We start from the raw sequence: 21,138 nt of genomic DNA on the forward strand, positions 1-21,138 counted from the left end.
GGGCTAGGACTCCAAACTAAGACAACAAGGCACTTGGTTCCCAAGGACTGTGAGGACTCAAGGGATCCAAGGTTGGGAAAATGTCCCCTTTTGTCTCAGTGAAGAATACAGAGTTACATGCTTTCTCAGGGCTTCAGGGCCTACATTCCCATGTGACACAGCAGCTCTATGGCATTGGGGCAAGTGCCATCGCCTGTATCTGAATGAAGAGGAGACTAAGACCAAGGTTGTGCCCAAAATCACCTGGGGGGCCGACAGCAGACCCTTGGTAAGACATTCCCCTGTGCCAATCCCACTAGTCTCCACTGAAGTCCTGTAAATATCTGTTATCACTGAGACACCAGAATACCCTTGGATGCCAACGGCCCTCTTGGATAGTTGGCTTATAGCCCCACATTTCTCACATTGGGAGCATGCCTCCTGCCGGGCAGGGAAGATGGCCTAGCACACCCAAGTATGCCCAGAACTGGACTTCAATCGGAATCCCTCACTTATGCAATGGAGAGCTCCATGCAGGTTTTCTTCAGTACCATCCTGATCTTAGACTGCCCCTCAGCACCGCAGCCAGAAGGCTGGGAAAAGACAATTCAGCCATTCTCCTTTCCCCATCACCAATACCACATAGGTTGGTAGGTACTTGGGCTGCCAGGAAACAAAGAGCTTTGAGCCCAGCTTTAGGACATGGAAAGATACAGAACAGAACCCTGGTGGTAAAGGTGAACAGCTGGGTCTTTGGGAGGGTTGTTGAAGAAGCTCCTGAGGGTGGCCCCAAAGAATGCATAGAAGCTGGCACACTGGGACCAGGAGACCCAGGAGGGACTTTGGTATTGGGCACAGCATGACGGACTGGGAGACAACAGTTTGAATTCTAGTTCCAGTCCTGTCACCAACACACTGTGTGTGTGACACTGGACAAATCACTTTACCTTTGTGAGACTTAGGCTCGGCTTCTGGGAAACGTGTGGTCCTGATACCCCTTATCCTGGCTGATTTTTTTTTTTTTTTTTGCCAACTTCACACAAGCTAGGGTCGTCTGGGAAGAGGAACTCTTAATTGAGAAAATGTCTTAATAAGGCTGGCCTGTAAACAAGTCTGTGGAGCATTGTCTTGATTAATGACTGATGTGGGAGGGCCTGGCTGACCATGGTGGTGCCACTCCTGGGCAAGCGGTCTTAGGGTGTGTATGAAAGCACAGTGAGAAGGTCAGGAGGCACAGGCCAGTGAGCAGCATTCCTCCATGGCCATTGCTTCAGTTCCTGCCTTGAGTTCCTGCTCTGACTTCCCTCGGTGATGGAATCTGACCTGAGCACTATAAACAGAAATAAACCCTTTCCTGCCCAAATTGCTTTGCCTCGTGGTATTCTATCACAGCAATATAAACTCTAGCTAAGACAAGCTTGAAGGTGGTTGGAGACCGACAAGAATGGATAATACTTTTGAAAGTACTCTGTGAGCTGTATGCTAGAAAAATGCTGGCTTTTGGTTCCCACGGGTGTCAACATTAATTTCTCCTCTGGGGAAAAGATAAAGATATCCCAAAGGAAGACAGTCCCTGTGCTGGGTTCAGGTTCGTGACCTCTGTCCTGTGAAGGCCTGGCTGGAAATGGGGGTGGGGGCAGAAGACCTTGTTTCCCAAATTTGAAACACATTTCCAGGACACAGAGAGCCAGCCTGTCTCCAGTGTACCTGCAGCTTTGATGGATGACCTTCCAGCTGTTTGCTGTCTGAGAGCTGTGGCCTGCTGCACCCGGAAGGCCCTCAAGTCCTCTTCATCCAGGGCAATGTCCCCAAGAAAGGCGGCTGGAAAAAAAGAAAGCAGCCAGAGGCTGAGTTAATCCTCTTACCCAAGGCTGTGCTCATTGTGCTCAGAGCCCTGGCACAGTGGATACACAGCCCTGACCCCTACAGCCACACTGATCCTCAGGCGCCACCTGATAAAGACCAAGGAAGAGAAGGACAGACAGGTCAGTTTCTAGAATCTCTTTGGGGATTATACTTGCTTTTTACTCCAAATCCCAACAAGAATAAAGTGTGATAACACATGCTTATAGCCACAGCTATTCAGGTAGCTGAGGCAGAAGGATCACTTGGGCCTGGGGTGTGCAGACCAGACTTAAATAGTGAAATGGTGCTGGGTGGTGGTGGTGCATGCCTTTGATCCCAGGACTTGGGAGGCAGAGGCAGGCAGATCTCTGTGAGTTGGAGGCCAGCCTGGTCTACAAGAGCTAGTTCCAGGACAGGCTCCAAAGCTACAGAGAAACCCTGTCTCAGATAAATAAATAGACAGATAGATAGGCAGACAGACAGACAGACAGACAGACAGACAGACAGAGTGAAATGGCTCAGTGAGTAAAAGTGCTTGCTTCCAAACCCAATGACCTAAGGAAGGAGAGAACCAACTCCTACAGGCTGTCCACTGATCTACACACACACACACACACACACACACACACACACACACACACACGAGAGAGAGAGAGAGAGAGAGAGAGAGAGAGAGAGAGAGAGAGAGAGACAGAGAGAGACAGAGAGACAGAGAGACAGAGAGACAGAATAAATAAAACTGTTAATAAGAGGCTGGAGAGATGGCTTAGAGGTTAAGAGCACTGACTGCTCTTCCAGAGGACCTGGGTTCAATTCCTGGCACCCATATAGCAGCTTACAACTGTCTGTAACTCCAATTCCAGGGGATCTGATACCTTCACACCAATTCTCATAAAATAAAATTAAATGAATTATTAAAAACTGTTAATAAATAAATAGTCCCACGAAGACACAATTGTGTCACTCTTCCCATTATCTTCAGCAAATAATTATTACCCACTATGGGCCAGACATTAAGTCAGAGAGTAGCAAGGCAAAAGAGGCCTGGGCCCCAGGGAGCTAACCCTTACAACACAAAGTTCACATAAATACTGACTCAGAGAAGTCCACAGAGACATGTGCTCTGACGGTAGGACACGTTGAAAAGAAGATGATGCTCTAGTTTCTAAGAGCCCGCATGTTAAAGGCTTGGTTCCCAAGGTGTTGCTACTGGGAGGTTCTGTGTACCCTTAGAAAGTGTGTCCTTACAGGTGCTTATATCAGTGTGTGTGTGCCCTTGAAGGGGATTGTGGGACCTGGCCTTTTCCTCATCCTCTCTTTGCCTCCTGGTTAGTTAGATGAGCCATTTTACTCTGCCAAGTGTTCCCACTACAATCTGCTGCCTCCAAGAGGCTCCAGAACCAAGTTCTCTACAATCTCAGACTGGAAACTCCAGAACCATGAGCCAAGATAAACCTTTTCTCTAAGCCAGTCCTCACTCTCAGCTGCTTGGTTACAGTATCGGATAGTTGACTAACTAGCACTCTGAGGTGCTTGGTCTGACAAGACAGGAGGCAAATCTGGGAGGTCAAGACTTATGCCAGGAGGCTTCCAGTTAACAAGGAGGGAAGCCTCCTGTAACAGTTCTCAAACAAATCCTAAGTTTCTGGGTCCTTCCTGGGGGGCAGGGGGAGGCCCAGGGGTAGGCCAATCTCCCTCCCAAGAGATCATTTCCATTTCTGGGCCTGGGAAGAGAGGCCTCTGGAGAGATGGGTTGGGCAGCCTGTCTTCTTTCTGAGAAGTCTAGGGTAAGAGGAAGCAGAGGCATAGTGCTGTCTGCTTTGGAAGGAACCCAGATGTGAGCTTCACACTGGGCTAGGCTGGACTAGGGGAGATGGGAGGCCGAGCTGGAGGTGGAAGTATAGCAGCTTCCCTGCAGCTGCCGTGACATCTGCTTCTCATCCCCACAGAGTCAGCATTACACAAATTGTTTTAACCTTGAGGCCTTACACACAGGTTCCTCCACCCCAGTTGGCCCCACTGGGTGGATACATATACATTTACTTTATCACATACTTAGTCACAGATGGCTAATGTCCCTATGGGCATATGGTGACATCCAAACCCATATTGTCTGTGCAGAGCCATTGGGGTCAGAGACTACACCCCTGCACATGCAAGCAGCACCCAGCACTGGATTTTGGGTAGAAAGAATAGAATGAATGAATGAACGAATGAAAGATCATGACAGTTTTCTTTTGGTCTGCAAACACGTGCCCACACAGACACAGATCACCTGAATATGGGAGTGACCTCTGCAGTCATCAAGTCAATCTTTCATTTAACAATTTAGGAAACTGAGGCCCAGAAGGGAACTGACTTTAGACTATACTGTTAAGCCTCTGGAAGGCTTGCTTTATACTCATACGTCACCATTCCTAGTCCAGTGAATTTACTCAAGTTCATTGCCTCTCAGGAACCCATATTGTAAATACGAATACACAAAAATAGACACTCAGACACACACATCTACACAGACAAAAAAAATATATACACACAGTCACAGAGTTCTAAACACACACACACACACACAGATACAAGCTCCAACACACACAAGCCAGTGGCAAGCTCTGAGAACTCATTAAGCCTGTAATAGTAGCAATAATGACACCTTATGTAAATGTCTGTTGAAATTTACCCAGCACTTTCCAGTTTACAAAGTGTTCGCTCATTAATGAGTCCATTTAATCCTGGCCCACCCACAACATGCCCAGTAAGCCATCTGACACCCCTAGGAGTGTCTTATTACAAACATTTGGAGAGATAACCTCATAGTTAGCTAGACACCAGCCCCCTCCTTGACTACAGAGATCAGAGAGGGAGATGGCATGTCCAAGGTCACCAGCCTGTAACTAGTCTCTTTTGCAAAAGGGCATGAGACAGGAGAGACTCCATAGAGGTGATGGTAGGTTCCTGTGTGCCATCTAGGAACACCTCGCACTACTGTACACTTTGTACTTGTACTTTTGTACATACATGGCACCTCCAGGCTTCTCCACCCACACCTATGGGCATCATCAGACCCAGGTGTCCCTCAGTCTCCCTAGGGTATCGATTCCAGGACCCCTACAGATACCAAAATCTTCAGAGGCTCAAGTCCATATATAAAATGGCATTGTGTTTGCATAGAGCATAGCCATATCTTCATATGTTCTCTCTTTTTTCTTCTTTTCTTTTTCTTTTTTGAGACAGGGTCTTGTGTAGCCCACCCTGGCTTCAAACTCCATATATAACCAAAGATGATCATGAAATTCTGATCCTCCTGCCTCTACTTCCCAAATGCTAGGATTACAGGCATGAACCACCCCATCTGCATAAGCCTTGGGCTCCAACCCAGGGCTTTGTCCATGCTAGACAAACCTTCTACCAATTGACCATATCCTCACCCCTCCTATATACTTCAAATTATCTCTAGATGGTTTATAATACTTCATCAATATAAATATTTAGTAGTTATTACACTGTATTTCTTAGGGAATAATGAAAAAGTCTGCAGACTACTTTTTTCTGAAATAATTTTGATCCATGGTTGGTGGGATCTGTGGGTACAGAACCCACAGATACAGAAGACAGCTGTACCCATGGGGCCCGACTAACAGCAAAGAGCAGTCTTTGGAGGCAGAGACTGAAGTCTTTGCATCTCAATTTGCTTCTCACTAGCTGACAGTCATGCAAAGTCTTTGAAACCTCAGTTTTCTCCTACAGAAAAGAAGGCACAAGATAGAATGCACCTCCTAAGATCATTGCAAGAAACCAGGTGTGTAGATGAAGCATCTACACCAAGCCTGAAACATAGAAAGCAACTACTAACCAGCCAGTTCATCACACCAACCCCAACCCCAGAGAGTCAACATCAGCTCCAACCCTTCCCTGGACATACTCATTCCCTTGCACTCACTCCCCAGCTGAATGAATCTATGAACAGAAAATTATTGAACCCCATTGGCCTGTAAGACCAGGCAGTGTGGGACCAGGGAAGGACAAGGAGAAGGAGCAGGCCTAGCTGCCGAGCTCAGCTGGATGCCCTGTGGTGGAGATGTCATGGCTGGAGAATGCATGGGAACAGAATGGGGGCAGGGTGGGGTTGGAGAGGAGCCTATGGCCAGGAGCTGGGCTGATAGCTGGTCCATCTGGAATCCTAACCTTAGGAAGCTGGACAATATAGATGCAAGAGGGTTCAGGATGCTTTCCTGGTCCAAAGGAAACCCCAGGGTCAAGGTCAGGGTCAAAGTAGAGCTGTTTTTTACACAGGATCAAAAGTTTTTGTTTTGCTCTGGGGCTGTAAACTAGCCAGGAAGCACTCGAGGGTGCTCTGTAGCCAGGCCCAGTGTTGGAGGGGAAAGATCACAGAGACACATCAATGTGCATGTGGACCTAGAGAGCAATCTTTGTCCCCTGGGTCAGCCTCTGGACTCCAAAGTCCCCTCCCCTTTGGCATGGCCAGGCCATGAGTCCCCTCCTATGGGAGCCTGGTCGGTGTGATGGAGTGCCCAGGCCATGTATGCAGGACAGGCATGTATCCCCCTCAATGAAGGCAGACTTGCAGCCAAAGGAGGGTGCACTTGTGGCCCCAGAATATACAAATGGACTTATTCTCCTGTCCATTTACACACCAGTGACACTTGTACCTGTGCTCACCCAACACACACAGGCAAACAGACCTGCTATGAAGCAAAGACACATATACAATGTACACAACAACCAATTCCCTGTGCAAGTTCCGGGGTATTCTCACATATAAGAAAAAGGCAGGACACTGCATTTCACAGTCCACACTCCTCAAAGGAGAAGGGCTCTTAGGAATGGACAGAGGTGTGCACATGTGTAGGGAGGAAGAGACCAACTGGGCCCCCATACACCTCCTCAGGAGTCGGCCTGCTCCCCTCCTTCATCACCCCCACCAATGTTTTTCCCAAATCACTGGAGAAACAGAATTCATGAGTCCCTTCTTCCTGCCAGCTGTGGTGGCACAAGCTTTAATCCCAGCACTCAGGAAGCAGAGGCAGGTGGATCTCTGTGAGTTCCAGGCCAGCGTAGTGTACAAAGTAAATTTCAGGCCAGCCACAGCTACATAGTGAGATCCTGTCTCAAAACAAGAGAATATCTAACTGGTCTCCCTCCATTAGGGCCCATGGAGATGTGTTTTCCTCCACGCCTGGGGCACCTAAAAGTGAGGGTGACTCAGACAGGGAACAGGGTCTTAAGTGGGTGGAGTGACTCACCCAGAGTGTCTGGAAGAGGGGATGTCTGCTGAGAGATAACATCATGTACTTCCTCTGGACTCCACACCTGGGCCACACGGCCCTGGGGTAAGGGTGGTAAGAAGGGCCCTTACCGACGGTCCGCCTCTCCTCCTACAGACCCACTGGCTGCCGGCTGAGTTTTAAGTGTAAGCCATACATGTCAGTGGCAAGATATCTGGGGCAGAGACGCTAACCTGGGAATCTCTGAAATCCTCTTTCATGGCTTGGCATCCAACATAGAAGAAACCAGGGTTTCCAGTAAATCCCCTCACAGCAGACGTGGTAGAAGCAGCCTTAAGCACACCAATAGCCCAGGCTGGCATCTGGCCCAAAAGTTAAGATCCTTCCCCCAGGACATCAAGGGTCTTAATTTTTGTCTTTACTAACAGCAGCCATAAATGGATATAGTGGCTCACCTCAGTAATCTCAGCATGTGGGAGACTGAGGGCAGAGGATGACGAATTCAAGGCCAATTTAGTGAGACCCAGTTGATAGAAGTTAATATATATATATATATATATATATATATATATATATATATTTCAAATAGTAACTACAGAAATATTTTCAAATGATGAGATTTGAAAATCTGGCTATGTTTAGATTAAACAGAGCGGTCTCGTTTAAGCTGGGAGAATCAAAGGGCTTTCATTGCTAATCCTCGGTTCGGGAAGAAAAGAGCTAGTGGAGGAGGAGGAAGGAGATGTCTACCAGCCACTTCCAAAGGAAGCAGAGACAGGCACCTGCCACGGGCACCCCTAGCAGCTGGTGGTCAGGGCTATGGATGGGCCAAGAGGCAAAGTCAGGCAGGAAAGAGCAACACAAAGAAGAGAGTTGGTGGTCTGTAGAAGGGACAGCAGGCGAGGTTCAGCCGAGGTGTATGTGTGTGTCCACCAGTCCAGCTCCCTCCAGGGGTGTGCCATGGGGCCTGGGCATCAGTCACACCCAAGAAGAAGGCCTGATCTGACCCTGAAGCTTGGCCTTGTCAGGCTTTAGGCCCTCTCAGCCACCTCAGGCCTGGCTGAGCTCCCCACCAGCCTCGCTTCACCCTGGTGGAGAGAGCTTCCTCCACAGCCCTTGTTTGAAGCTCCAACTCAGCCAGCCCCACCCTAGCATGAAATCTGAGACAGGGGATGGAGCCCTGAGCCTCTTGCCATTCCCAAAAATCACTCCCACTTTCAACATCAGCATGGCTTCGGCCTCATTCTTGGGGGCTAGGCTCCTGTCCCACACCCTCCAGAAAGCCTCCACTTGGCAAACCATCCCAGATCCCTGTCATCACTTTGCTCTGCCCCCCCCATCACCAGGAATGAAGAGATAACGAGGGACCCTACTCCTTCCTGGCTTATGCTGTGTAACTTTAGTGGGCTCTTGGGTCCTTGCTTAGATGGCGATCTCCTTAAGGACAGAGATCTGCCTGGCACCTCTCTGCACCTCCCACATCAAACCCAGGCCAGAGACATATCAGGGAATGTGCATTACTGAATGGATAAAGACACAGAAGAGGGCCAGGGAGATGTTAGCTCTTCCTAAAATCCAACTCTATACTCTCTCAAAAGAAATGAGTCAAGAGCCAGGGACACAGAGCACAATGGGTAAATGTTTATTTAGTGTTTATTGTATGCTAATAATAAATGATTTATAAGTGCTCTCAGATGTAGACCTTACTCCAGCTCTATGGAGGGATGTATCGTCATTCCTGCTTTACTAATAAGAAAACGGAAGTTCGGAGACTATGCTTAGCTTTCCTGGTGGCTAATGAGTCCTTCAGAGTCCATGCCCTGCTCAATCTTCTTCCTGCCAATCCACTACATACAATGAGATGGAGACAGCTAATGTTCTGGTTTGCTCACAGCCCATCAGGCATGGAGAAGGAAGGAGTGCGGGGTTTGGCTTGTCCTGCCCACACTAAAATGGTCCCTATCCACCCAAGGGCAGATGAAGCAAGGAGAGTAGATGGATCAAACTCCCTGTGGTTAGAACTATAGCTGCCTGTCCCAAGACTCCATGCCCACTTCCTTTCCTTGTGTCCCTGTCCCTGGCTCTAGCTCTTCACAGACAGACTGAAGTCAGAAGCAGGAAGTTGAGGAAAAGTTGTGACATCTTGTTCCTGGTGTATTCCAGGTAGCCTGCTCAGGGACATCACTTACGCCAACAGCCTGAGTGCCTGGTCATCTGGTCACTCCAGGGAGATCACAGCAGGAGGGTCCTCATGGACAAAGATCGTGATCACACACACACACACACACAGAGAGAGAGAGAGAGAGAGAGAGAGAGAGAGAGAGAGAGAGAGAGGAAGCCCTGACCTTGACTAATTAACCTCAGGTGTCTGTGGGGTGAGAGACCTGAGGTAGACTATCCAAGTTCTCTTTGTGTGGCTCATTTGCTATCCCAATTTGGCTCTGGCAGAGCTCTCCTAGCACTCAGGGGCACAGGTAAGTTCTCTCCCAGCCCGATTTCTCTGACTCTGACAGCTGTCTTTTGGGTGCCAGGAGAGCTGCTGCATCTGGTTGGAGTCACAGGATTGTCCACGAAGGAGTATCTCATGGAACCCCCTGAAAAAAACTTTCTCCTTCCACTGGGCTGAGTATCCGGGAAATCTATTCCTTTGGAGCTGCAGGCCTTCTGGGCATCAAACCAGACAGATGTGTAGCACTATGGCAAACAGACAAGCGGGCAAACACCAATAACCCATAAAGCAGAGGGTTAGGAGAGAAGGGAAAAGTACACACACACACTCACACACACGCTCACTCACACACGGAGTTTGGCCAGTAAAGTTTCCCTGTGGAGAAAAAGCCTCCTTGCCAGCGGGATTCGCTAAGACCCAGGGAGATTTCCCCAGGAATCCTCTTCGAAGGCAAGCGGCAAGCGGCAGCCGCAGCAGTTTCCACAAACAGCAGCAAAACTTCAGTCCTAAAAGTCCCCCAAACTTCCCCCTCCCTTTCTCCCTCGGTCTTTTGTTCCCCCACTGCATTGCCAACCAAGCAGCTCCCAGCTTCCCACACTGGACTGTCCTCCCCCAACCCCAACCCCAACCCCTGCCCGGCTCGCAACCTCGATCCCGGCCTGCTCACGCCCGGCTCCCGTGCGCCCCTGGAAGCCGGGGGTCGCTCACCCGCCTTGCAGGGGTCTTTGTAGTTGAGGAGCTCCGGGGCGTCCTCCTCGCCCAGGTCGTAGGTGTAGTCGGCCAAGTCCAGCGGCCGCCCGGCGCGCGGGAGCAGCAGCAGCAGCAGTAGCAGCGGCAGCGACAGCAGCGGCAGCGGCGGGCGGGCCACGCCGGGCATGCTGGCGGGCAGCGGTGGCGGTCGCGCCCGGACGCGGGAGCGGGGCGACGGGGAAGGGAGCGCTGGAGGCGAAGGGGAGGTGCTCTCCCCCCGCGGCCACCTCTTCCCGTCCCGTTTCCTGTCTCCCGCCCCCCGCTCGGCCCGGCTCGCTCCGGCCCTGGGCTCCGGCGTCCCCTCGCCCTCGGCTCGGTCTCTCCCTTTCTTTTTTTTTTCCGCCGTCCTCCCACTCCCCCCCCCCCCTTTTAGGGAAATGAGCTCGCTGGAGGGCGGGTTTTCGCCCAGCTCGGCCCCCCTCGGGGCCGGGACCGTGCTCGGCCGGGCCGGGAAGCGCGCCAGCCGGGCGGGGAGGGCGAGAGTAGCGCCGCCCGCCCCGGAGGGGGATCGGCTGCCTGGGGCCGGGGCCGGGGAGGGGGCGCGGGCCCGGGATGCCCGGAGGCACCGCTCCCGCGAGGGGCCCCCTAGTGGCCGCTGTCCCGCACGGGGCGGAGTACCTCCCCGCACGGGACACGCTGTCAGGTCCGTTCCTGCCTCTCAATCCCTGGATCAGCGGTCTTTCTCTCAGCCTGAGACACCAGTCTGTCTGAGACCTGCTCTCTTGCTTCTCGCTGTCTCTGTCTCACTGTCTCTCTGCCTGTCTCTGTCGCTGTCCTTCCCTGTGGACACACCGCTGGAGGGCGCCTAACACCCGTGTATGGCACCTAGGTCCCGTCCCCTATCCCCGCCTTTTGCCCCCTTCCCCACTACCTGGGGTAGAACCAAATCCCCATCACTCTTAGACAGAAAGGATGTGGCAAAGCGTCCCAACTCCCCCAAACCCTCTCCTTCCAAGGACGGCTCCCGCCAGGAGCGAAACTGAAAATGTGGAAGAAAAGACATGCCACCCTTTGTTTTTCAATCAGGCTGCTTTATTGCTTTGTGGTAGGAGACCCCCTGGCCTGTAGGAGACCCCTCTCCTCTACTGGCTTCTACTCTGTCGGGTCGAGCAAGAACAGGAGCAGCTTCCTGCTTGTCTGCAAGAGACCCTTCTCTGCGTGCGGGTCTTTCCTGTCCCCATGCGGTTACCACCGACCCTGTGAAGCAAAGAACTGATGTTTATCACGTGAAGGGCGGGGGGGGGGGGAACCTAGGGAGCCACTCGCTTGATTCCAATGTGGGCTGTCTGTGAGCCTGCCATCCTCTGCCGTCCCCAGACCACTGACTTCAGGAGAACCCTAGTAGGTTTGCTGACAAAGCCCGAAGCCCAAGCCTTCCCAACGTTGTGCAGGCACCATCAAAGGTACCCTTGCTCACCTGAGGGGGTCCTAGATATAGTACAGTGGTAGCTCTCCACACAAGGTGCTCACAGCAAGGCCTAGGAATGCCAGGTCTCTCCCGGAAGACTCAGAACCAATGCCATGCCCTTCCTCCTGACCCAGCTTAGGGGTGGACGCCGAGGGCTTGGCCTGGAAAGAACACATATGTTCAATCTCACCTGCAGTCCTTATTGTGGGACACTAGGCTAGCCAGGCAAATTCTCGAGGCTCAGTTTCCTCACCGATACAGAGGGACTAGGCTGAAATCAGAAGCACACAGGTGGTGTCTGAGCTCAGCCAAGCCAACAACTTAGCAGCAGGCCAGCTGACAGCTGGGATAGGTGTAACACAGGTGAGTGCAGAGAGAACACATCTGGCCCAGGAGAATCAATACCATGCAGATGGCACTAGCCATCATTTCAAATATTCCTCTCCCCAACCCTTGGAGGGAGACAGCTCACTCCCTTTACTCACACACCCACCTTGAAGTTCTGGAATTTTCTAGTAAAAGCCTCAAGACTGGGGATGCTCCCTGGATCCATCTTCATGATGTAGCAGTAGGTACCCGGGGCTGGCTTATAGGCAGTCAGGAGCTAGGCATGTAACACGGGAGGTCATTCAGGAAGGTCCCTTGCCTTGCTCACTCCCCAACCCTGATTCTCAGCCAACTCCCTTTAGATTGGCCATGGGAGACACATCTGAGTCCGAGACTCCAGCATCCGAGGGGAAGCAGCCAGGCACAGAATGGAGAGAGACCTCTGGAAAGAGGTGGTACAACTAGACAGTTCCAGTAAAGTCATATTGGTCCCTCAGGCATACTCACTCGCTGGTAGTCATACACAACAATGCCAGTGGAACCAACGGAGAAGGTAGCAATGGTGTCCATGTGCTCACTCAGGGCTAGGCGTTTCTGAGTTTCCGGTGCTCCGATGCTCATTTCAAGGACCTAGGGAGAGGCTGTCAGAGTGCTGCCTGGCATTCCTCTTTCTTTTCTCAGCCCTTTGGTACCCATATCTACCCAGAGCCCTCTGTTGGAACGCAATTCCCTCTTTCCTGAGATCTCAGGAAGGCTAAAGATCACTGGTGTTGGAGGGACTGGTGGTTATCACACTGTAGGCCAGGGCCTGGGGAAAAACCATCTATGCTGGTCTGCTACCCCATCTCTGCTTGTATCACTCAAGATACGCTCTTGTTTGCCCACCCCAGCAAACTTCCTCTGTCTGACATTCATCGCTGCTACTCTTTGCTCAACCCAGGCCTGCTCACCATCTCAGTATGTTTTTGACTCATGTGAAGGCCCATGAGCAGGGCCCCTACAATCACCACGACAACAAGGACCACCACCACAACCACGATGAGAAGGCGTTTGAGATGCACGGGGCAGCAGGGGATGCGGAACTGGCTCCTGGGACCTGCTGAGTAGTCCTGAAGAAGCGGGGGGGGGGGGGGGGGGAGCAGAGAGACAAGCAGGCAGTTGAGAGGATGCCCATTCCTCTCCCTGAACCAACCAGATGCACGCTCATACCCCGTTAGGCTATGAATATGCAGAGGAGCGCTGGGGAGACCAGAGGCTTTTGGGAAGGTGGTCGGATTCAAACAAACCCACAGAAACTTAGGAAGTTAGAGGCAAAATCTAGGTTTGGAAGGATCCAAGAGAGCCAGTTAGTAATCGTATGTTCTGTTTTCCCAAGACTCTTGGCACCTCAGACATAGCCAGCATTTTTGTGCCCTTCCCCCTCCCCAAGGATCCAGGTAGCACCATCTCCATATCTTTATGTAGAGTCCCTTTCTTCCTTGTATGCCTTCCTCCTTTGCCTTGTGGGTGCCTGCATATTCTTCCTAGGCAATTTCATGTGTCATCTTCACGCCTATCTGAGGAGCCATCCTTCTCCTTTTTTTTTTTTTTTTTTTTTTTTTTTTTTTTTTTTTTTTTGAGACCCAGGCTGCCTTCCACCTCCTTACATATCTAAAGATAACCCTGAATGATTGTCTTGCTTACACTTCCAAATGGTGTGGACCCCATGCCTGACTTATGGGGTCCTGGGGACTGAACCCAAGGGCCTTTGATTGCAGTGCACTCTTCCCACTGAACTCCATCCCAGCCTCACATGCCATTTTCTCTGTGACCTCCTAATTACTTGGTGACTCTAGCAGTGTTTTTCACAGGCCTTTCTATTGACCCCTACGGTGGTTCTCAACCCCTTTATACAGAAATTCATGGCTGCCATGCCTGCCTCTTCCAGGGACTCTTAATGATCATGGTGTCTCCATCCTAACAGCCTAATCCTAAACTAATTGAAGAAAAAAATCCTATGGAGAATGGAGCAGGCAAGTCCAGTACACTTATGTAAATACACACACACACACACACACACACACACACACACACACACACACACACACAAAACCACACTCACCGGTGGACTCTCCATCAAGACCTCTTTGCTACCCACATCCATTTTGTAGGCTTTCTTCTCTTCTCATCTCTCTAGTGTGGCCAGTGTCCTATATATATCATCAGAGAGAGAGGGGACAGAGGTGAAGGACCAGGTCTTCTGTCTGCCAGCCAAGTCCTTGGCTTTGAAGCTTGTTTATTCCAGGTTTTTCACAGCCTAGGCCCTGATAAGCCAGCTGCAAGAGCCCCCAAGGGCTCTTGGCCTAGGCACATGAATCCTCTTGGCCCCAACAAGAGCAAACCTGGGTGAGGTGAGCAAACTCACCCTCAGGCCACCTGCTCCTCTCACCGTGGGTGTCTTTCTGGCATGTCTGCCTCTCTTGCTGGCACCTGCCCCTGCAGCCCTGTGGCTTCTCTTCGTTTGACAGGCCAAACCTTTCCTGTGGTAGCCAAGAATCTGGCCATCCCTTTCTACCAGATAACCTCCCCCAGGCTCAGACATGAGTTCCATCAGGGACTAAGAAAGTGGTGATTATTGATGGGGGTGGAGAGGTGTCTACTGGAGGAACAGGGCTTGGAACAAAACTGGGGATCCATTAGTGTGGTTTCTGAGACAGGGTCGGTTCCTCTTTATCCTGCTTCCCACACCTGCTGTCTCTAACCTCGGATTTGCTCCAGTCATTTTTCTTACTCTGGAAACCCTTTCCTCACAGCTGCAAACCTCTTACTGGGGGATAAGTCCTGTTTCACTCCTTGCCCCGGGCCTGTCTGTAAGTTGAATGCTCTGACGACTATTCCAGGCCTTAGTTTTTGCCTTCCAGTGCTGAGGATCAAACTTAAGGTCATGAGCATGCTTGGGAAGCCGTTTTCCACTGAGCTACATCCCCAGACATTTTCTCAAGCCAAGATGACCTTGCACAGGGCTGAGTGTGGTCCCAATCAGCCACCTCTGCCCTTCGACCATTCTATCTACCCTTCTGACCTCCTGTTTATATCGTCTAAATTTGCCCAATGTGATTTAACCAAATCCCATTCACTTTCATGACTTCCTCCTTCTCCTCTCTCCCTCCCTTCTCTCTTTCCCCAAATTCTCTCCTGTTGCTTGGGGTACTAAGTCAGTCACATCTACCAGTGACTTCGGATTGGTTGCACCCTTTCAACTTGGCCTTGGCTACATGCCTTCAATTCCCTTTTAAAGATTTATTTATTTTTATTTTATGGGTATGGGTGTTTTGCCTGTGCACCACCTGCATGCCTGGTACTCTTGGAGGCCAGAAAAGGACATGGGACCCACAGGGGCTGGAGTCACAGAGAGTTGTGAGCTTCCATGTGGGTACTAGGTATCAAACTTGGATGCTGTGAAAGAGTAGCCAATGCTTGTAACCACTGAACCTTCTCTCTAGCCCATCCGGTTCCCTTTCAGTTGCTGGCCAGGTGGACTTGAAACATCTTTGCACCTCTCAACTTTTATGAATGTGTAAGCTGGAGCCTAGTACTTCCTTGTATTGACCTGGCACCCTTGTTCTCCTACAAAGCTGCCCCTTAATATCTCCAGATTGTTTTTAGGACTCCTCATGGACACGCCAAATCCACAGGCATGCAAGTCCCTTATACAAATTAGACTATAGAAGTTACATACAACAACCAGGCAGTGGAGGCGCACACTTTAATCCCAGCATTTGGGAGGCAGAAGGATCTCTGTGAGTTTGAGTCAACCTGGTCTACAAAGCTACACAAAGAAATCCTGTCTCAAAAAAGCAGAAAAAAAAAAAAAACAAGAAGAAGAAGAAGAAGAAGAAGAAGAAGAAGAAGAAGAAGAAGAAGAAGAAGTTACATACATATGCATATTCTCACATACTCTTTAAAAACTGCCTTTGAGTAGCCAACAGCTCTCTACTTGCAGACCCCATCAGCAAGACAGAATCCATGCCTAGTACTGGAAACCTAGCTAACTACTCAGTGCTAGTGAAGTCATAATTATTGGAGGAGAATCTACAACCGCTAACTTACCAAACCAGCATAATCCCAATAACACTCTATAAACATTGTCCTTACACCGAAGATAAGTGTAGTCCTCACCCCTCATCAAGGAAACTTCTCTTTACAACAGATAGAGACTGCTACAGAAAACCACAACCAATCAGAATGCAGAGTCGTGGAGCCTGATCCCCACGGATACATCTACAAAAACACGTCACACATAATGCTCAAGGACATTGCAGAAGAAGAGACAGAAGGCTTGTAAGGACCAGAGAATCACGATCAGGGAATTTGCTGTGAGACTTTGTTTCCTAGAAACATCAGATGCTACACACATAGTCTCACCAGCATCACCACCCAAACGTGAATTGAACAAGGATTACACCAACAAATGTACCAAACTAGATGGGAAAAGCCCACAAGACCTCTGTCCTACGCAAAGAACTACAGGCAACTGAGGAAAGCTGGGGCAGGGGGGGTTCATAGAGATGGCCTTCCCCAGGGAAGAGCACACCAGTTTGTTTTCCAGTGCCAAATGGTCAGCCTTGGAAACATCCATATACAGTATCAAAACTAAAAATATGGAAAATGTTTAAATCTTTCCAAAGAAATTGTTTTTTAGGGGCTTGAGAGATAGCTCAGTGGACAAGAACACTGGATGTTCTCCCTGAGGACCTGGGTTCAATTCCCAGCACCCACATGACAGCTCATAACTGTCTGTAACTCCCATTCCAGAGGATCTGACACCCTAACACAGACATGCAGGCAAAACACCAAGGCACATAAAATAATAATAATAATAATGATAAAGATTAAATCTTTTAAAAAAGAAATTGTCTTTGAGATTTATGTTTTGCTTGCATACTTATCTGTTCACCATGTACATGCAGTGCCTTGGAAGCCATAAGAATGAGTCAGATTCCCTGGTCATGGAGTCACAGACAGTTGTAAACTGCCTGACTTGGGTGTGGGGAACTGAACTCTGACCCTCTGCAAGAGCCATCTCTCCAGTCCCTTGTTATTTTGAGACAGCCTTATTTTCTACCCAAGTGGGCCTGGAACTGGTGGCCATCCTCTTGGCTTAGCTTCCTGAGTGCAAGATTTCAGGTATGTGCCACCATGCTCAGTCCCATCTACTGTTGAATTAGTGAAGGCCAAACCTAGAGATGTAGACAGCCAGCTGTACTGGACTTTGAAATATCATTCCTTCCTAGCCTATGCCCCAGGCTCCTTAGCGCCTTGCCCTTGCCTTTGATCATGAGCAGGCCCCTTTCTCTCCAGCCCTGGCAACTGCCCCTGCCCCCCAAGGATCCCTCCCCAGCTGCAGGGCCTCAGTCTCAAGGTTATACAACAGCATAGCATTTGAGATGAGAGCTCCTGAGCACTTAGTGGAGAGGAGAAGGAAGGAAATGTTTGCTCCTACCATCCTCCTCGCCCCTCTAACTGCCTCCTTAAATATTTGCCTAAGCCTCCCACCGCTCAGCAAAGTGTCTTAGCATGAGTGGAAGAAGGGAAGGGCTGAGGGAAGGAAGAGAGGGCAAAGCCAGTGTCCTCTCCCCTTGGTTGTGTGCAGGTGACAGACGTAAAAGACAGCTGGCCTGCACTGCCCACCTCCCTGCCCATCCCCCAGGCTCCCACTCCTACCCTGGGTTGTCCTGGAAACCTCGAGATTGATGGCTGACTCACACACACTGGGCCTGAGCCAGGTGGGCAGCAGGCCAGCAGGAGAGCCAAGAACTGCAGGCATCTCGGGGTCCCTTTGGGCATCTCGGGGGGCCGCAGTGTCCAGTTTGTGGTACTTATTCCGAACAGGAGCTACAGCTGGGGCTTGTCATCATCACTAAGTGTGGAGAGAACCACTCTGTTCTCTCTCAGGTCCTCAGTCTCCCCTGCAGGCTGCCCTTAGGCTGGGTTCTCGTAGCATTGCGACTTTAAAACAACAGCAACAACTTGATCTGTCTGTTTGGGGACTGGGAGAAGCTGCTGTCAGAAATTTCAGATGTTTCTCAATACCTGGTAGGAGTCTTGGGTTCCTTGGTGAGGAAGAGAGGATGGGTATGGAGAGAGGGATTGGGGAAAGAGGGAAGCTGTCTCTTCAATTGGGCAGACACAGCCCTCAACCTTGCCCTCTAGGCCAGCCCTGGGGTACAGCATTCTTTATTTGCTTTCACTGAAGCTAGTCCTCACTGTGACTACCATTCACCCTTAAAGGCCAAGAGTCAATGGCATCTGCTCTGTGACCCCTCTATCCTAGCTCCAGATTCTGAAATCCTTTCATTGCCCCCCCCAAGTTTATTCCATTTAGCACACATAATGTTAACTGGAATCAACTATGAAAGGTGGGAGGAAGGTTGTCACCCTGCCTTTTGTGAACCTGTCACAGGGGAAGGAGCATGCACACTGCCCCACATGTGATGATATGCAACCACAAGACAGTTACCCAACACAAGGAGTCCTTTGGTACCCGAGGTCTGTGTTCTCCCTGGAAGCTCTGGAACCCACAGAGCTTTTCTAAACTTTACTGTGTTCTGAAATGGGACTACTACCACCTGCCTTCTCCCCCTCACTAAGCTGTCCTGACACTGCAATGACTTCCTGGATATGAAAGGCCAACCGTCATCACTATCATCTACTTCATCCACAGGGTGCCTCTCACTAGCTAAGCCTATGATCCAAACTCCTCCCCCTTGTCTCTGGGTTGCCCTCTGTAAAACTGCGCGCAGTGGAAAACCTTACAGTGGCCACTATCCCTTTCCTGCTCCCAGCCCCTCAGCTGCACGATCCAGGACAAGATTCACTCTGCCCTTTGTGTGCTGGGCAAAGCCGTGCCAGGGACGAGTGGGGATGGTTGTCCAGCTGCCCCAGCCATCCTCCCTACCCCTCCTTGCTCCTTTCCCTCAAGCTGGCATGCACAAGGCAGCATGGGCAACTGGACCAGCAGAGGCCAGTGAGTGTCAAAAGGCAGGAGTATCCCAGCCTGCAAGAAGGGGGACTTTAACTCAGAGCAGGGATTTCCCCTGAGGGCTGAAGCTGGGACAGTTGGGAAAGATGCTTTTTTTTCTTAGGTGGGGTCCCCTTATATGGCCAGGCTGGCCTTGAACTCTTGATCATCTTACCTTAGCCTCCCTTTAGAACAGTGGTTCTCAACCTGTCGGTCAAGACCCCCTCCCAGGGGGGGGGGCGGGGGGTTTGAATGGCACTTTCACAAGGGTTATCAGATATCCTGAATGTCAGATATTTGCATTATAATCCCTAACAGTAGCAAAATTACAGATATGAAGTAGCAACCAAAATAATTTTATGGCTGGGGATCATTACAACAGGAAGAACTGTGTTAAAAGGTCGAAGCATTAGGATAGTTGAGAACCACTGTTCCAGTGTTTGAATACATGCTTGCACCACTACACCTGGTCGGTTTACATATCTCTTTGTTTCCTTTTTGAGACAAGGTCCCAAGGATCCCAGGCTAGGCTCAAACTTGATATATAGCTGAGGATAACCTTGATCTTCTGTTTCTCTTACCTGCCAAGTGCCGGGAGCAGCCATATATCTATATACCTTTAAAAACTGAGGTGCGGAGGTGGACCACACTAATGGCAAACACTCTAACAACTGATCTGGGGGCTTGAACCCAGGGCCACTGAACTATATTCTCCAACGTCTGTCTACATCTTTAACAAAATTTATTGCAAAAAGCCGGGCAATTCTGGTACACACCTTTAATCCCAGCACTTGGGAGGCAGAGGCAGGAGGATCTCTGTGAGTTCGAGGCCAGCCTGGTCCACAAAGCTACAGAGAGAAACCCTGTTTCCAAAAAAAAAAAAAAAAAAGCAAAATTATTGCATCCATTATTTATTTATTTAGGGAGGCATTGGCATGTCTTGACATGTGGAGATCAGAGGATAGCTTTTACAATTGAGTTTCTCCTTCCACTGTGTGGGTCCTAGGGATCGAACTCAGGTCATCAAGCTTGGTGACAACCTGCTGAGCCATCTCATCAACCCATATGCCTTTGCCTTTTTAAACAAAAATAGCTGTAGAAAGAAGTGTTGCTGTTATATTTTTGCAAATCTCGTTAGTCTGAGGTTTCATAAAAGACTTGCCATGGAGCTCTGGAAAATTCCAGAGTACTTTCATCACAACATGGAAGTGAAAAAGACAAATAATGTCCTTCTTAGGTAAAGTATGGTGACCTCAAAGACTCCGCAGGAGGTTCTCAAGGAGCTTTGGACTTCCACGGTTGCCCTTTGAAGAGCACTGGTGTAGAAGGATTGCTGTGAACTTCAAGTTGGACTTCTGGGCCTAGGGCTACACTTTTCTTATCTGCAGAAGGGAATTAAGGCCCCTTCCCTCCAAAGGGTCAGCCAATTAACCATGCCAAGTACACCTTAGAGATATGGATTTTGGCTTCTTTTCCCTTGCCTGTGGCCTCAGTTTCCTTGTTGATAAAACAAAGACCTGAACTGGAGCACAGCCAAGGTGCTACCAGCTCCATCTGACTGTGGTTGTGCGGTGTGAAACGCTCCCGGATTCCACACTTCCCACTCCAGCTCCAGTGGCTACCTTTCCCTTTTCAGCTCACAGGCACAAAGGCACACTCTGTTCCTCAGCTGATGCAAACATGCTCGCACCCTCAAGCTCCCGCTCTCTCATGCCAACCTGGATGTACATGAGTCACTTGCGACATACCCCTGAATTATATGCCTCCTCACAGCCAAGACATACACACAGGTGCAAATATGTCCACGGATCCATGGGCACCGTGCACTTGCACATTCTCACACAAATGCACCCGCTACACACACAGCCTTGGAGATCAGACACAGAGGCTGGTGGCCTGGTAAGGCACGCTGCGGACGGGTGCAACCACTCCATCCTTTGGCTACTCTCCCGCGGGCGCTCGGCCTGGGCCTCCCCGCTCCGCCCCCGCGCGCGCCCCCGCCGCCCGCGCCGCAGTCCGCGTCCACCAGCCCTGGCAGCCGGTACTTGCGGTCCCAGTTCCGCGCAGCGCTTCCGAGCTGAAAGGACTGCAGCCAGCGCCTGAGGTCAGGAGGAATAGGTGGCGCCTAGAGTGCGGG

At 50.3% G+C, this 21,138-nt stretch overlaps 2 protein-coding genes across 6 annotated transcripts in view; both read right to left on the reverse strand.

The window, feature by feature from the left end:
* Bmp1 (bone morphogenetic protein 1) overlaps nt 1–10,578 on the reverse strand; it is a 46,857-nt gene extending 36,279 nt beyond the window's left edge. Inside the window, exons 1-2 of one of the 4 annotated variants that reach the window (XM_027390192.2) lie at nt 10,225–10,578; nt 1,687–1,800 (exon numbers count right to left, since the gene is read on the reverse strand). In XM_027390192.2, coding sequence (XP_027245993.1) covers nt 1,687–1,800; nt 10,225–10,393 — 283 coding nt within the window. In that variant the 5' untranslated portion in view covers nt 10,394–10,578. The remainder of the gene's footprint in view (nt 1–1,686; nt 1,801–10,224) is intronic. The other 3 variants (XM_027390195.2, XM_027390193.2, XM_027390196.2) reach the window with 3 other exon arrangements.
* A 1,116-nt stretch (nt 10,579–11,694) lies between these two features.
* Sftpc (surfactant protein C) lies at nt 11,695–14,144 on the reverse strand. Of its 2 annotated transcripts, none has more exons than XM_035452135.1 (5): nt 14,103–14,144; nt 12,952–13,110; nt 12,509–12,631; nt 12,168–12,278; nt 11,695–11,835 (listed from the first exon to the last, which is right to left on the reverse strand). In XM_035452135.1, the coding sequence occupies exons 1-5, from the start codon at nt 14,142–14,144 to the stop codon at nt 11,695–11,697; spliced, it is 576 nt and encodes a 191-aa protein (XP_035308026.1). The 2 variants fall into 2 exon arrangements, with proteins under 2 accessions (XP_035308026.1, XP_035308025.1); XM_035452134.1 differs by having other exon boundaries at nt 11,695–11,859.
* Nucleotides 14,145–21,138: the final 6,994 nt, after the last annotated feature.

Source organism: Cricetulus griseus (assembly GCF_003668045.3).
Source record: "Cricetulus griseus strain 17A/GY chromosome 1 unlocalized genomic scaffold, alternate assembly CriGri-PICRH-1.0 chr1_1, whole genome shotgun sequence".
Classification (NCBI taxonomy): Eukaryota; Metazoa; Chordata; class Mammalia; order Rodentia; family Cricetidae; genus Cricetulus; species Cricetulus griseus.